Source organism: Aspergillus wentii, assembly GCF_001890725.1.
Source record: "Aspergillus wentii DTO 134E9 unplaced genomic scaffold ASPWEscaffold_4, whole genome shotgun sequence".
NCBI lineage: Eukaryota > Fungi > Ascomycota > Eurotiomycetes > Eurotiales > Aspergillaceae > Aspergillus > Aspergillus wentii.
In genome coordinates, this window is record NW_024467835.1 from 99,215 (window position 1) to 113,401 (window position 14,187).

The 14,187-nt window shown below is 45.8% G+C and overlaps 5 protein-coding genes across 5 annotated transcripts; 1 reads left to right on the plus strand and 4 right to left on the minus strand.

The window, feature by feature from the left end:
• Window positions 1-806: 806 nt before the first annotated feature.
• Window positions 807-2,283, minus strand: ASPWEDRAFT_39739 (uncharacterized protein). Its single transcript, XM_040835168.1, has 3 exons — window positions 1,828-2,283; window positions 1,486-1,770; window positions 807-1,430 (listed from the first exon to the last, which is right to left on the minus strand). Exons 1-3 carry the CDS (start codon window positions 1,991-1,993, stop codon window positions 1,273-1,275), a joined length of 609 nt encoding a protein of 202 aa, XP_040688338.1. The 5' UTR covers window positions 1,994-2,283; the 3' UTR covers window positions 807-1,272.
• A 2,299-nt stretch (window positions 2,284-4,582) lies between these two features.
• ASPWEDRAFT_27364 (uncharacterized protein) lies at window positions 4,583-5,329 on the minus strand (the record flags this gene model as incomplete). Its single annotated transcript, XM_040832984.1, has 2 exons — window positions 4,583-4,796; window positions 4,854-5,329. The coding sequence occupies 2 exons, from the start codon at window positions 5,327-5,329 to the stop codon at window positions 4,583-4,585; spliced, it is 690 nt and encodes a 229-aa protein (XP_040688339.1).
• Window positions 5,330-6,482: 1,153 nt separating this feature from the next.
• ASPWEDRAFT_27365 (uncharacterized protein) lies at window positions 6,483-7,845 on the plus strand (the record flags this gene model as incomplete). The annotated part of the gene is made up of 2 exons (XM_040832985.1): window positions 6,483-6,485; window positions 6,535-7,845. 2 exons carry the CDS (start codon window positions 6,483-6,485, stop codon window positions 7,843-7,845), a joined length of 1,314 nt encoding a protein of 437 aa, XP_040688340.1.
• On the minus strand, window positions 7,506-9,592 carry ASPWEDRAFT_182816 (Zn(II)2Cys6 transcription factor). Its single transcript, XM_040831952.1, has 4 exons — window positions 9,466-9,592; window positions 8,903-9,415; window positions 8,725-8,859; window positions 7,506-8,680 (listed from the first exon to the last, which is right to left on the minus strand). Exons 1-4 carry the CDS (start codon window positions 9,523-9,525, stop codon window positions 7,964-7,966), a joined length of 1,425 nt encoding a protein of 474 aa, XP_040688341.1. The 5' UTR covers window positions 9,526-9,592; the 3' UTR covers window positions 7,506-7,963.
• Window positions 9,593-10,458: 866 nt separating this feature from the next.
• Window positions 10,459-12,176, minus strand: ASPWEDRAFT_154062 (phosphoesterase superfamily protein). The gene is made up of 3 exons (XM_040829658.1): window positions 11,391-12,176; window positions 10,915-11,334; window positions 10,459-10,862 (listed from the first exon to the last, which is right to left on the minus strand). Exons 1-3 carry the CDS (start codon window positions 11,949-11,951, stop codon window positions 10,488-10,490), a joined length of 1,356 nt encoding a protein of 451 aa, XP_040688342.1. The 5' UTR covers window positions 11,952-12,176; the 3' UTR covers window positions 10,459-10,487.
• Between the last annotated feature and the right edge of the window lie 2,011 nt (window positions 12,177-14,187).

Below are 14,187 nucleotides of genomic sequence, written 5' to 3' on the forward strand. Positions count from 1 at the left end.
AGCTGGTAATGCATCTTATATCTGCTAGTCATGTCGGCATTATCATCCGAATACGGCTAAAGTAAACCTCGGAGATAAGAAAGCGTGCGTCATCAAGGCTTTTATCTCAATTCTCAATTCTCCATCCTCCGATTGAACAGATCACTCAACAAATCCTTTCATTCATGATGGAAAACACTCTCCCAACAGTCCATATTGTGTGTCTCATTCCCATTGCGCTGGTCGTCGGGATATCCGCCATCATCATATTCCGAGTCCGACATTTCCCCATAAGTCTGAGTGAACGATACGAATATCAGGATGGCATTGCCCCTGAGGAGTCGACTGCATCATTCTTGCCTCTCATCAAGATCCCTCCGCACAATGGATTCGACTTGGACTGTGAACGGCTCTTTTGCTCAGCTACCCGACCTTAATACTCAGGGAGGGGCATATATTTCGGTTCAGACAGGCTGCAGTGATGGGTTTTGCGTGTTTGGCAGTCACTGGGACACTGCTTGCCGAGGGAATACAATCGCTATACACTCGATCGTTCCAGCATGGTCTTTTTCTTGCTTCTTTGTGGGGAGTTTCTGGCCTCAAGTTGTGCCTGTATAGCAGGTCTCTCAATTCCACGAAGACCGGATGTAACCCACAGTGGAGCCATTGTCGATCGTAAATCATCGACCTGTGGACTGCAGCGAGTTTTCTTTGGCTGGACTGAAAATTTACTCCATAATCAGAGATTGAATGTTCATTGTAATTCCTCAGTTGGAGTATCTAAATCGATCTTCATATCTCCACATGTCTTTCCGTGATGCTAAAAAGCCTTCTCCTAGCTGCAATCTATGGCTAATCCTAATAGGTTTATGGTAGGGTGCTTTTCACGTTGGACAGGAGGTTCTGGATGAAATCAATGTCTTTAATTGTATTATGCTGATATCGCCTCAGTCTCGGGAAATGTATGTAGCCTTTAGAAGGCGCAAATGATATGACAAGACTTTCCAGCCAGGACACCGACAAATAATGCACATAGGGCATTTGTCTCTCTTGTAGCTATTTATCAGTAAGTGAAAGGTATATAGAGGGAATTGAGCGTGCCATATTAAACTATACTAATAAAAAACTAGCCTAATTATTATTAATTATAGTTATTAGTTGAACAATTTCCAAGTAGAGCATAATCGACAGAGTTTTCAAAGAAAACACCAAAAGTAGACACAGAAGCACAACCACAGCCAGCCAACTCAGGATTTTCTCATTCTATCTTGACTTGAGTCACCCCAATCAGCCCTACTGTGCCTTGCAAGCCCCATTAATCTGTGTCTGGGGAGGGCCGACGTCAACAGTCTGCGCACCATTGACAGTAGTAACACTGTGGTCAATTCCATTGAAAGTGCAAATAACACCACCAGTGGTAGACACAATATGCGAAATGCTAAGGGGGTCGCCTAAATCATTTCAGTCAGCCAAATGAGCCGCAATACCCGAGCGCGGCATACATACTGATCTTATTCTGCGAGCCATCAACCGGGAACCACTGGGTGAACTGGGCATTTGCCGCGCCCTCGAACGTAATCTGAACGACGCGTGGGGGTGTAGAGCTTGGAGGAGGTGTAGATGGAGGAGGTGTATTTTGAAGCAAGCAGGATCCTTGGATCTGCGTCTGTGGAGGTCCGACGTCAACAGTCGCCGCGCCGTTTACGGTTGTGACGCTGTGGTCGATTCCGTTAAAAGTACAGGTAACTCCGGCAGTGCTGGATGCGATGTGAGAGATACTCAGGCGGTCAGCTGGGGTTTGTTAGTGGGCATGTATCAATATATAGTGCACTGCATGGAGGGACTTGCTGATAGCAACTTTGGATCCATCGGCAGGGAAGTCCTGGGTGAACTGGGCATCGGCTGCACCGATGAAGGTGATATGGGCGACCTGCGACCGAGGGATGGGTTCGCTGGAGGCGAGATTGGCAAGAAGAAGAGTGAATGCTGAGATGCAGTACATTGTGGAAAACATTGTTTAGTTTATGGGAGAGTATGGAGGGGACGATTGATGTCTGTTGATGGTAATTGATGCTGATGAAAGAATATCTCTACGGAGGGCACAGAAGGGGCTTATATAGATTTCAGGGGTCCTATATCATGCTCGTGATAGAGGCTAGGCTGGTTGACAGTCGTAAAAAGTATTGAATCAAGGAAAGTCACTCGATCCGGCGTTTTCCAATAGAACATTCAGGATATATCGAGTAGGGTCATAACAGCATCATAGACTCCGGTCAGCACCATAGCACCAATCATCACTTTGTTCTTGTTTGGATGTGTTAGGCAAGAGTAGGCAGTCCCATGACTAGGATTCAAGCTCGTGTCTCACCCTGATCTAAGCTCTACCGTAGACTCTTTAAATGTACTAGGTAACGCTTAGGACATAAGGTTTAGGATAGACTAAATATATCCATTGCCACTGAGGCTATTGGACGGAATCCGGTTTCGATTTGTAGCGATCCATGGATAGTCTGCGACATCACAAATAGGCGAATGGTGTACAAACCTTAAGCGCGTTTTGAATCCTCTCAAATTCAATACTTTTTTCGGCAAAGAAAACCTCATAAGCACGAGCACTTGCTCTTTACATCTTATACGCCTTATATCCCATTAGGGTACTCGTGCGTGACTTTCAGAATAATACATGAAAAGTCAAAATGAGCATTCAGCCACTTCCAGAGATTGTAGCATAGAATTACGTACACCGAGAGCCGGTCATTACTGCATATATTATTATTATATTATATTTTATCTTTTTTGCTTATTTTTTCCTATTCATGCGCCCAAAGTCCTTTTTATTTACAGTCCTGTTCTTGCCAGCCTAGGGCCTCTCTCTTGTATGAGGAATATTTACTAGTCCAAAAGATACAAGTCATACGGGGCCGGAGCAATTTGTGCTTGGTTCTCCTACCTTATTTCTATATGAACTTTATAATGCTACGTATTCACATGGTCGTCTTTGATTAATTTCCTCCAAAGGTCAATCTACACCATATCCTTGAGCCGATCCCATCGCCCAGTGATACCGCTGATTCGCCCGAAATAATGTCGCTTAATGCCGATCATGATGATGATAAGTGTCAGCGGAATAGTGACAACCCAGTAAAGTCAAAACTTAGTCGACACGGTCCAGCTCTGCTGAAACCCTGATACGTTCATGTTGAAAGAGTTCATACCAAACACACTAAAGGATAGTGTTAGCTATCGCCAATAAGTATAGCAGGGGTCATAGATCTTACCGAGACAAAGCTCCCCGGTAAATATATCATACTAACAAATGCTAATGTTTCCATGGCAGATTTTTCCTTTTCTGCTTTTTATTGACCGAGTCTTGAACCCTGGGAAGATCAGCACGCCTGTAATCCATCTGCCAGTGTCTCTTACAAGCTCAATATAATGAGATACTCGGTCATACAGCGGTTACAGTCTGGTTTTGCTAAACTGCACACCTTCAAGGGCATAGAAAAGCCTGTGTTGGCTTTGAATCCATATCGGGTCTGCTTTCTTCGTGCAATATTCCATCCTCCACGTTGTCTGGTCGCGTATAATGGAATGTATGATTTGAATAGCAATTTGCGTGTTTTCATTGCTAATAGATATGTGTCGGAAGTAGACTTTTAAAGTTCTGATTAATATCTTATTGTTTCGGTTCTCCGCAACTACCTAGCTGTACAGATAACATTGAAAGGGCCGAGACACCTTTTCAGTCGACTGTTGACTTCAATATCCAAAGCGACTCTTCAATAGCACAGTTCCACCCCCTGCAGGCTATATTCTCAATCTGTTCTCAACTAACTTTGTCCTGGTTCAATTCACAACTGAGATATTATTTTAACTCTGCATTTAGAGCTGAATCTGAACTGGTGAAAATCATGGTCACAGTATCAATAGTCAATCCGGGGTTGAGTTTATCGTCGCTGCACCATCTCACATTGTCATTTACTATGCCGGGAAGTTCATCAAAACGGTACGCCGACTGAAGAAACCAGAAAGCAGCCTTCGAGGCCCAATATTTGATCTCATTCGCACAACAGTCGGCGTTGTTGGACGAACAAGCGCAGGCAAGTCATCACTTTCATTGGCCTTGTTTCAGTTCCTCGAAGCCCAGGAAGGCAGTGTTCTCATTGATGGTCTTGATATCGGGACAATCACACTCCGTCAACTACAGCGTCGTCTTGCCATTGCCCCTCAAGATCCTATTCTCTTCTCTGGGACTATTCGATCCATTCCGGTCGGGCATTAATTGAGGGGAGTGTAGATAGGGATCATTAATGATCACTAAGGTATAGATAGATATTCGAGTTGAAAACATGGACTGAGATACGCAATGGAATAAAGCGGCCATGTAAGAGTTTAGTAGGATATATCGACTCCTTAAATTCCAAACAATCATGCGGACAATAGTATTGAAAAAGCAAAACATGAATATAAACATAAGGATGAGATGAGTGACACAAGGCGTAATGAAAAAAAACACAAAACATATAAAAACATAACACCACTAACACTGAGCATATCGAACAAGATTACCCCATGGATATGAATTTGACCAACCATTCTGCTACTACCTGGTCCTATTCGGCCCGTAAGGTTTGCCATGAATATCCATTCGTTCTTTCCACTTGCCAATCTTCTCGTCTAGAAAAGCATCATCCTCTCTGAAATTTCGAGCTGACCGCCTTTGTTTGTTTGCTTCCTCAACATGTCTCCCAATTGCTGCATGATCCTCGTACGCCTGTGGGTACTTGTGGTCAAAGCCCGTGCGAGATTGCGCAGCTCTATCAAGGAAAGTTAATATTCACTGTTGATAATTGTTAAGGAATATTTTATCTTACATGTTGGCCATATTACGGCCCTGCACAGCAAGATCCTGCCCCTCATAAAGGCTGGCACGATGGTGTTCGTGGGGGGAAACCTTTCGACCTATTCTCATGTCCTTGTAGCTCGCTACCTTGTCTGCTATAGCACCATGCCCCTCTGACGGGCCTTTATAGGCCGCGTAGTCGGCCTTTGTGCGGGCAGTGTAGGGATTCGGACGTTTCTTGTAAGGATCGCTGTATTGTGTTTCCAATATAGGGTCATGATAGGAATGGGCTAGGCCGTTGGTGGCCGGTCGAGGAGCCAGGCCTTTAGTGTTCACTGGGTTTAACGGATCCCAAACTTCCGTTGAGCCCCGGGAATTCCAATACTGTTCCTGAGCCGGAGATTTCTCAAAGTGCCGACCATGATATCGCTCTGGTGAAGGGGAAGCGTAGACACGCCCGGGCCGCCGGGCGTCATACTTGGGCGAAACGGTTCGGCGAGAGGACATTGTTTCGGCAAGACAAAAAACTTGGTAGAAATAGAATATAGATAGAATGATTTTTGGACACAACGGGATAGATGGTTCAGACAATTCTGATATGGATGGAAACAGAAGGACAGTGAAGGGTAATATATAGCCTTCAGATGGACTGTCACCGATCACAGTCTGCTATTATCTACAAATATGAAACGACTACTTGGTACTGTATGAGGCTCTGAGCGAGACGGCCTTTTGGCGTCAAGGAAGATGTGATCTACATGCATCTGGGCGGCAATCTCTAATCAGATACCCTTGACTGTTGCATCGCCTCGACAGAGACAGTCTACGAGTCGATTTTGACACACTGCTTCCCCAACACGAGAATATCAAGATGAAACTTATTGGCGCCGGGCTATTGTTAGAATACTCCAAATATGGAGAGGCTGAGAGTATCGTAGCAAACCAAAAGAAGCCGCTAGAATGCAAAGCCAGCGGCAAAAGATACTCTAGCGTTAGGTCGGTTGGAAGGCCTGTGTGCTACTGGGATACACACGTCTCAAAATATACCCCAGCACTGTAATATCCAGCCCCCTAATCGTCCCGACATGCCTTGTATGCTCCGAGCCTATCATTCTTGTCTGGTGGAGTAGCAGTTGAGGCTGCCCGGTCGCTGTGGGGCCATCCGGCGCTGGTTATTATGGAGTAGTACTTCGATAACCTTAATGCCTCACCACCAGGCACTCCACGATATCTGGACTATGTACACGGGATTATAAATCAACCGTATCATTAGAATTGAATCACTATGCGGCGTCAACTACTGCCTACGAAGGGCTCGTGGCCGTGGCCATGTTTTAAGCGCCTATCATGCCAATTCCCTAAATTGATTGGTGTGGCCGACGCTATTCCCCACCGTAAGCGCGTCCCCGCCGATCGCCTAAAAATAATGTCGCTTGGAACGGCGAATATCGCCCACGGCGCCATCATTCGATGACAGTATCCTGTTTGCACACGCGCGGCTTTTCATCACACAGCTAGCGTTGACAAGTTTCAAAGTTAAATTGGTGAAACCCTTTGTCAGGGTGACGAGGCGCTTCAAGCCTCCGAAAGATTAACCCCTCTTCTTCATTGACCCCTCACTTCCCCCTTCAACACAGCAGTCGTCTGTAGCTTCATGAAAATGGTAAGTGTGAAGCATCAGCTTGAAGAGTAGCAAGCTAAAACTTCATCAGGCTGAACCAACTCTGGACGGTCTTCCCACTGAGCTCAAGATCCTCATTTTATTCCAAGTCGGGAATGTGGATACCCTCAAATCGCTGGTGTTTGCATCACCCGGATACCACCAGGCATATCTTGTCGTGAGACACGAACTACTAGCATGTCTTGTAAAAAGACAATACGGTGGATTTCTAGACATGGCGGAGGCCCTCACTGCGATACGATCTAAAGACATTTATTTTGGCCTCCAGACGGGCAACGCAATTTGCTTGCTGGACAGCTGGCGTCGCCGAGATGAGATTCGCAGTCACGCCTCACCAAATCTAATAGACGAGCCTAATGGCCTCGAGGAGGTTATACAGCTGCTCCATTTCCATAGAATGTTGTGCTTTTTCCTCGAGGACTATTCAATCAACGCACCGAGGCCCCCATGGATTGAGCCTGCTCAATGGGAAAGCGAATTCTTGCCTTTAGATCTGTCGCCGTGTGAGAAAGGACGTTTCCTCAGGGCAATGTGCCGATTCCAACTTGTGAAGAATCTCTTCGGAGACCCAGTGTATTGTGAAGACTATGGGACCTGTGATTCATGCGCGAAGAGGAATACCTGGCAATTAGGGGAAATAGGTGAATTGAAGGGGACGGAAAGCATTCGCCCTACTTGGCAGATTCGCGAACAGGCATATCGGTTATTCTACGGCACAATACCCCCATGGGAGCACGAAGAGATGGGAGGCGTGTTCAACTATCTTATGGCCAAGATCGAGACTATTTACAAGGAGATTGCACATGATCTACGACAGCTCAGCAAGAGTACACCATGCGAGTTCTTTTGGGATATTCTTCCGAAAGAACAACGGCCGCCTTCAGTTTCTGAAATCGAGAGTGAACGGGACCTTGTTCACTTCCCCCAGCATTTCGATGGATTAGCGGGCCTAGGACCCGAATTTGTCTATCGCACTCTACGCAAGGATCGGCTATCCCGGCGGAATATCCTCTGCCTTAATATCAGGGGGTTCTGGGCCGGGCCATTCGTTGGACTCAAGATCGGGATCTCTTGGGACGAGAAGTTCCCGTTCACCGACCCAGCGGATCAGCATGAGATGCCAAATTTCGAACAGTTCTGGTCTACTCTATCGCCTCTTGAACGGCCAACTTTGGGTTGGAAGAAGGCATGGCTGTTGCCTCATAATGAGCATGACATGCTGGAGGATTGCATGAATTTCGAACGAAAGACTGAGACGGACTGGGAATGGGGTTACGCTCTTTGGGATGACAGAAGATTGATGGAGTGGAAAGCGCCATTGCTAGAGAACGGCCAGGTTTGAGGCCTTTTCTTCTTACTGAATATGCACAACCTGTACGACAGTAGCAAAGATGAGCTTTTTAATGAATTACAAATGGTATAGACATGAGGCATTAAGACATTATACACAAGAACCATCATCAGGCAATCTGGCCAATAGACATACTCCGTCCAGCAAAGTGCAGTCCCTGTTGACATAAGAAGACCTGTTCTGGTGTTGAAAACCGACAGCTGACAACGACCCGCATGGGCCCACGAAGAATATATCCATTCGCCAGTTTTGTGTCTGGTGATGGTTGAAATTTTCTGTATGCAGTTATTGTTCCAAGCGTTGAAGCAACAGTAGAGCAGATCATCTCGATCAGATTGCTGATTCGGGTACCCAGGTCCAGGAATGGCTCGATGGGGTCATCGTCGATGTATAGTTGACCGAGTGATATTCCAAGTGTATTCAGATGCTGGCAAAATTCCGATATCTGCATGTAGAATATTATCTGTGCACTGTATATCGTAGCTAAATAGCATGTCGTCCACTGATCACGTTGAGCTGGGATTGCCTCGGTCTCTGTCGGTTGATATTGACGCTTCCAATGGCCTGGGATAGCTTCATGCCAGGTATCGATTTCGTCGATGAAATAGTGTGCTTGTTCTAGTAATCTAGAGACCGAATCTTTGCCATTTTGGTTGATCGGTCCATGGTTTAGAATATTTCTGATCTCGCCCATGGATCGACACAGGTCTGATATCATCCCGGTGACGATACCAGCGCGGTAGATGATGTCTGGCTGGTACATCATGCGGATGGACTGAGGAAGGGCAGCATATCGAAATTCATGATGGGCAATGGCTTGTGTTTGCTACACATATTAGCATGATTTTCTTCTCAATGAGATAAACTTACTACTTGCGTGACTGCCCAGCCAAACAGTTCTCGCCCGTATTTCGTGCTCAACTGCAGTCTATCTCGGACTTGCATAAGGCCGTATGCTCCGGGTATATGAGGATTTAATGAATCGCCATCTTCATTGCTCAGATCCTGAACAGTTAGCAGAGTTCATTCAGCATCATCGCAGACATACAGTAAACATGCTGAGAAACAACGAGGCAGCAAAAACCTCATCTTGCACTGCTGTCTCTGTCGACTTGAGCGCTTCGACAAGATGATGGATAGCAGAACCGTAATGCTTTCTCGCCTGGAGATGCAGCACATCGACTCTGGCCGTATTGTACAGCGCGAGATAAGTCACACTGAGAATAGCATGTCGCAGACACGGATCATCGCCCTTTTCCCGATACAGCTCGGGAAAAAAAGCCAACCGCCCTCGACACGGCGATCGATGGACTTTCAAAACATGTTGATGCACGAAATAACACACCGACTGCCACTCGAGACTCAACGCAGGACCGGATCGCAGACGCGGCGATCGACAGCGCACCACAGGAGGCTGATCCCGCTGCTGCGTAATTAGCGCCGACTGAGGCGGCGATGGATTCTCCGATTTGTACGGTCTGAATTGAAAAGCATCAGGATAGCCGGTGCACTCGACGCCCCGGGAGGTGCAGTGCTGGCAATGCGGTTTGGCGCCGTCGCACTGCGGATGTGTCAACGAAGATCCTCGGAACGGCGGATACAGTCACGCACCTTGACTTTACGCCTACGGCACACAAAACAGCCTGTGCTGCGTTTTCCGGGGAAGACCATCTATAAGTTATAATAAAAAAAAATTAAGAATATATAAGAAATGTATATTAGGAATAGAGGTGTAGAGTGAGTTAATCACAGTCAGATAAGGGGTGCATTTTCACCGCGTGGGGGAAGAAATCGTGCCGAAAGTGGCGACGCAGATCATGTCATGTGATCGTTTCAGCTGTTTGTCAGTTTCAATTCCTCTTGGTAGTTTTATAATGCCTGGTGGCGTAGCAAGCAACTTTCTTAATCTAGTAATAATAAGTAGTACTCGTGTAGTATTTATAAGCATCCATATAGAGCTAACTTATATAATTATAGGCAGAGTGCAGCCACTGCAGTGGTTTAAGCCTTAGAAGAGGGTATATAGATCTAGGATATAGATACACAGAAGCGAGTTGCTAGGCTTAAGGCTGATGGACAGGTACTATCTACTTGAGTATTTATTCAATATATCTCTATACTAGTGTTAGGAGTATTAGCTCTTAGTATTCCTATAGAACTGTAGATCCTAGTAATCACTTCTAGTAACCTAATATAAACCGCTATACATTAATATAATATAAATTGCAAATACATTCAGCTTACTATATATAATAGTATCTATAATATGGCATGTTAACTATATATTTTTTCTCTTTATTCATTATAATTAGTTGAGCTAAAGTTAACTCCACAACTTCGTCCAACAGTCGATCTTCAACCTAATCCACACTTTGGTCGAGACCTCTTTTTCCGGCCACTTCGGTAATGGCTCAAGTCGATCGGGTTGATCTTGCCTATCCGAACCTACTGATGTATCCTACCAATAACCCTACGGTTTGAAGTATAATACGAACAATTCGGCAAACGAAAGGCAAAGATGCCAGCTACTTGGACTATCCTGACCTTTATAGAAATGTAATCATGAGCTCATATTCGATCTATATTCTTTTTATGTAAATACATCTACTGTCTATTCCATGCAGCGGAATGTATTAAAATTTGTGTGAGCTTGGCAAAGCAGTCGGGGTGTCAGTACGCGATGTGCTCTGAATCAAATGGTGGAAGGGGGCAGCCTTCTCAACACGAGGGGTGAAAGGTTCAAAGTCCCACAGGTAGCCAAGGGTACGTAGCAACGAACTGGCAGAGTAAGAGACCTGCGATCCATCCGAGTTGGTTCCCTTCTGCTCGACGAAAGCCTTTTTAACCCAGGGGGAAATGAGGAAAGTAGGCATACGGCCACCAAGACGGTCAAAGTCGAAGGTATAGGGCTCTCCATTGGGAGTCGTAGCAGTGTAGCTCAGGTTGTCGGGACGGACGGCCAGAGGGGGAACCATGTGGTCGTGGAAGCCACCGGTTTCGTCGAATGTCTATAGAGAAGATTAGTGGCAGCGCCCCAGATAGAATAGAATCATTACTGACAAGAACAAAGAGGGTCTCATTCCACTGTGGACTGGAGCGGAGAGCATCGTAAACATCTCTAATCAAGGTCTCTCCATCGGAGATCAAGCCAGTAGGGTGCATAGAGTTGGTGCCGACACCGCAGCACGAGGGGTCGATGTAGCTGAATTGAGGAAGAGAGCCACTGGAGGCGTCAGTGTAGAACTTGGCCAGAGGCTGGGCCTTGTCCTGATTGCCGCTGGTCCAGGTCCAGTCGTAAAAGTAGGCATCAACCATGCTGGTGCTAGTGTAGTAGTTGGTCCAGGTCTTGTTAGTCTCGGAAAGCTGCTGGAAGATGGATCGCTGCTTGAGAGCGTGCTGAGTATCTCCGAAACCAGCATCATTTGTACCATGGCCTGCAGAGGTACCTGATGTAAGAGCAGCTCGGTTGGGGTTGGTGGGCTGTATCTATTAGCTTGTGTTTATAATGATTGGCGACGACAGGTAGATAGACTTACCCCCGGGATATCAGAGTGCCAGTGGTTAAAGGTGACATAGTTTTGCACGAGGGTAGTCAGGACAGGGACCTGCTCCTCGGTATAGTAGTTCATCACCTGCTGACCCAGCATGGTCTTGTTGGTCTTGGACCCGTACCGCCGAAGCTGTTCGTGCACAAAGCCCTGCATGGTAGGCTTCAACTTGCCGTCCTGGATCTGCGAGTTGTCCGGAGTGAAGTCGCTGTAGAACTCGATATTATTGCCGTAAATCGCATGATCAGGGTCATTGAGAATAGAATCGTAGTCACTGCTGGCGGAGCAGACTGTGCCTTCAGATGGATTTGTAAGGTTCACAGGGTTGCAGTAGGGCCCGTTGTTGATGGGATTTTCGAGGCCCTCGATGGTCTGTCCTCCGAGGAGGTTATCTAGTGATCGGTTCTCCATGCACAGAACGACGACATTCTTGATGTTTTGCTTGAAGTTCTGGATGTCCTGGAGAGCAATGGGAGAGTTTCCTGTGGGAGCAGCCTCGACTGCAGCGGCGGCAAAGGCCAACAGACCCAACAAAGCACCGGGATTCATGATGACAGTGTCTATACAGGCAATTGAGTATATATACTTGTAAATGCATCCTTACCTTGGCCTGAGAAGACAGCCCCTTTATACCCATTTGTTTACGATGGCTGCTGCTCCAAAAGCGAAACCGGCACAAAGAAAACATGTCGCAACTTTCTGTGACCCCATGCAGTTGGGATAGGAACCAGTCAATCTTTCACGTGTGGTGTAATGTGGTGTCATGCAAGTTTTCTGTACCGCATGCTGCTGTACATTCCCGCTTTCCAGATGATCTGAAACTCTGACAAGCTCGGTGAGAGCGGGAATGGTGAAGGCTTGTTCACAAGCATAAAGTAAGCGAAATGCCCGAGACACGGCTATACCCTGTTCTGGTACATTTTTTGATCGGGCCGAAGCGACTGACAATCCAGATCTAGATGGCGCCAAGTCAGTAACATGAAGATGTGTATAAACGTGCCGGATTCTGCCATCCTATTGGCCCGCATCACTCCGAACAGCTAGTGCCGTCGGCCCGGACAATACATCCAAGGCAGTCTTTTGTCACTCGCAAATGAAACTGGCTGGATTTGAAATTTTCTGTAGACTGAAATTATTCCGCCTGCGTCTCAATGTGACATTGACCCTGCGAAAAACGGCAGAAGCTTCGCACTAAAATGTCTACTGTGTAACCGAAAAGGTCGATGTCCAAGTCGTGAACAGTACGCATTGCCTATTGCTATACTAAGTGTTCTGCCTATATTCCACCGATACTGTAGGTAATAAATATGTGTCAGATAACCTAGCTCTTTACATTCCACCCATGTGGTACTCCCCTCATACCAGCTATCTGCAAGCCCTCATCACGTTGTGGAAACAGTGTATTCTGCCAAACTCAAATGATTGAACACTACACTTTGAATGAGCTGAATTTTTATCCATTGTAAAGTAGGCACGAACCTTAATCTGCCTTGTTGCTGAAACTGGATAAACACGGCCGGAATCCCAATGTAGATTTATTCTCCGATCGGGCTGGTCCTTGATAGATAAGTGACTGGCTAGATTATCATGTAAAGCGCCAAGGCACCATTACAAAACAAATAAATATCAAAATTGATTGTCACTAAAAGCTTCGCTTTTCCTGGGCATCAACGATCCCCACTTATGACAGTCAACTTGCCGTCTGCGGGGATGTATGTACGGAATATTCGCTTGAGTTCTCTAGAGTAGACACGCGAATTACCCGACTGTGAAATGGCACCCAAACCAGGCCAGAGGTTTCACCTAGGATAAAAATTCTATCACTCTTGACTACCTGCGACCTCCATAGGTGGTCTATAATTTTATCTTGGATGTTATCTTGATGATGGTATGCTTTTGTTCTTCCTGAGAGCCTTATATATACTTGTCTGACTATTGATCACCAGTTATGTCGGAATAATTTCAAATCACAGTATAGCATAGCATATTTTTCTAGCAATATGTCCAATTATCAAGAATTCATCAAGCCGTCGGACCAACGCCTGTTGATATCCTGACATATCATTGGCTTAAACATGACGTCGCTAAACAACACGACTGACTGGGTATGACCAGCATTGCAGACCAATCCTCGTATACGAGGTCATCCCAACGCTACTTTTCGCATTTACTCCACTTCAAACCATTTTACGGCTCGGAATAAACATAACTGCCTCAAAGAGCAATTCTGATCATCGGTAGACGCTTCTTTGTGGTCGCCGTGGAGGTCTCGACCTCAGTTAACAAATTTATTATCGGTACTAAAGAGTCTTTGATTAACTTCCCACATGACTAGGTAAGTTGACAGTATTAAAGTTTGGCTCAAATTCCAGTTGTCATAGATCTAACTGAAAGATACGTTAGCTTATCATATTTGAATCCTAGCAACCTCCTATGAGACATAAAGTTTCTATATCTCGTTGTATGTGTCATGATCTATACTCCTAGTGTCATTCCATAGATGAATCGCCGCAAGACAAGAGAAAAAGAACTGCATTCCAAGCCGACCAGATGGATTTGCTTCTAATTGGTAAGATAAATTGGACTAGTATTAATCATTCACTACTGTCAGTCTCAGTTGATAAGCGCTGTGTAGTAAAATCACATAGAGTAGGAGCTAACTAGTCATATATCTACACATGTCGGTCATGGTCATACCAACTTCCACACTGAGGAATCTCATATGCTTTCTCACATCTTCTGTCGCTAGCTACCATGGGGGCAAAGTAGTTGCCCTGATTAGCTA

Coding starts and splice junctions, on each gene's coding strand:
- ASPWEDRAFT_39739 (XM_040835168.1), bottom strand. CDS start 1,993: ATGTTTTCCACAATGTACTGCATCTCAGCATTCACTCTTCTTCTTGCC. Junction 1,771..1,827: donor TGGATCCAAAGTTGCTATCA/GCAAGTCCCTCC, acceptor AACAAACCCCAG/CTGACCGCCTGAGTATCTCT. Junction 1,431..1,485: donor TGGCTCGCAGAATAAGATCA/GTATGTATGCCG, acceptor GAAATGATTTAG/GCGACCCCCTTAGCATTTCG.
- ASPWEDRAFT_182816 (XM_040831952.1), bottom strand. CDS start 9,525: ATGGTCTTCCCCGGAAAACGCAGCACAGGCTGTTTTGTGTGCCGTAGG. Junction 9,416..9,465: donor GCCGTAGGCGTAAAGTCAAG/GTGCGTGACTGT, acceptor ACACATCCGCAG/TGCGACGGCGCCAAACCGCA. Junction 8,681..8,724: donor GCTGGGCAGTCACGCAAGTA/GTAAGTTTATCT, acceptor TAATATGTGTAG/CAAACACAAGCCATTGCCCA.
- ASPWEDRAFT_154062 (XM_040829658.1), bottom strand. CDS start 11,951: ATGAATCCCGGTGCTTTGTTGGGTCTGTTGGCCTTTGCCGCCGCTGCA. Junction 11,335..11,390: donor GGCACTCTGATATCCCGGGG/GTAAGTCTATCT, acceptor TAATAGATACAG/CCCACCAACCCCAACCGAGC. Junction 10,863..10,914: donor ATGAGACCCTCTTTGTTCTT/GTCAGTAATGAT, acceptor TCTTCTCTATAG/ACATTCGACGAAACCGGTGG.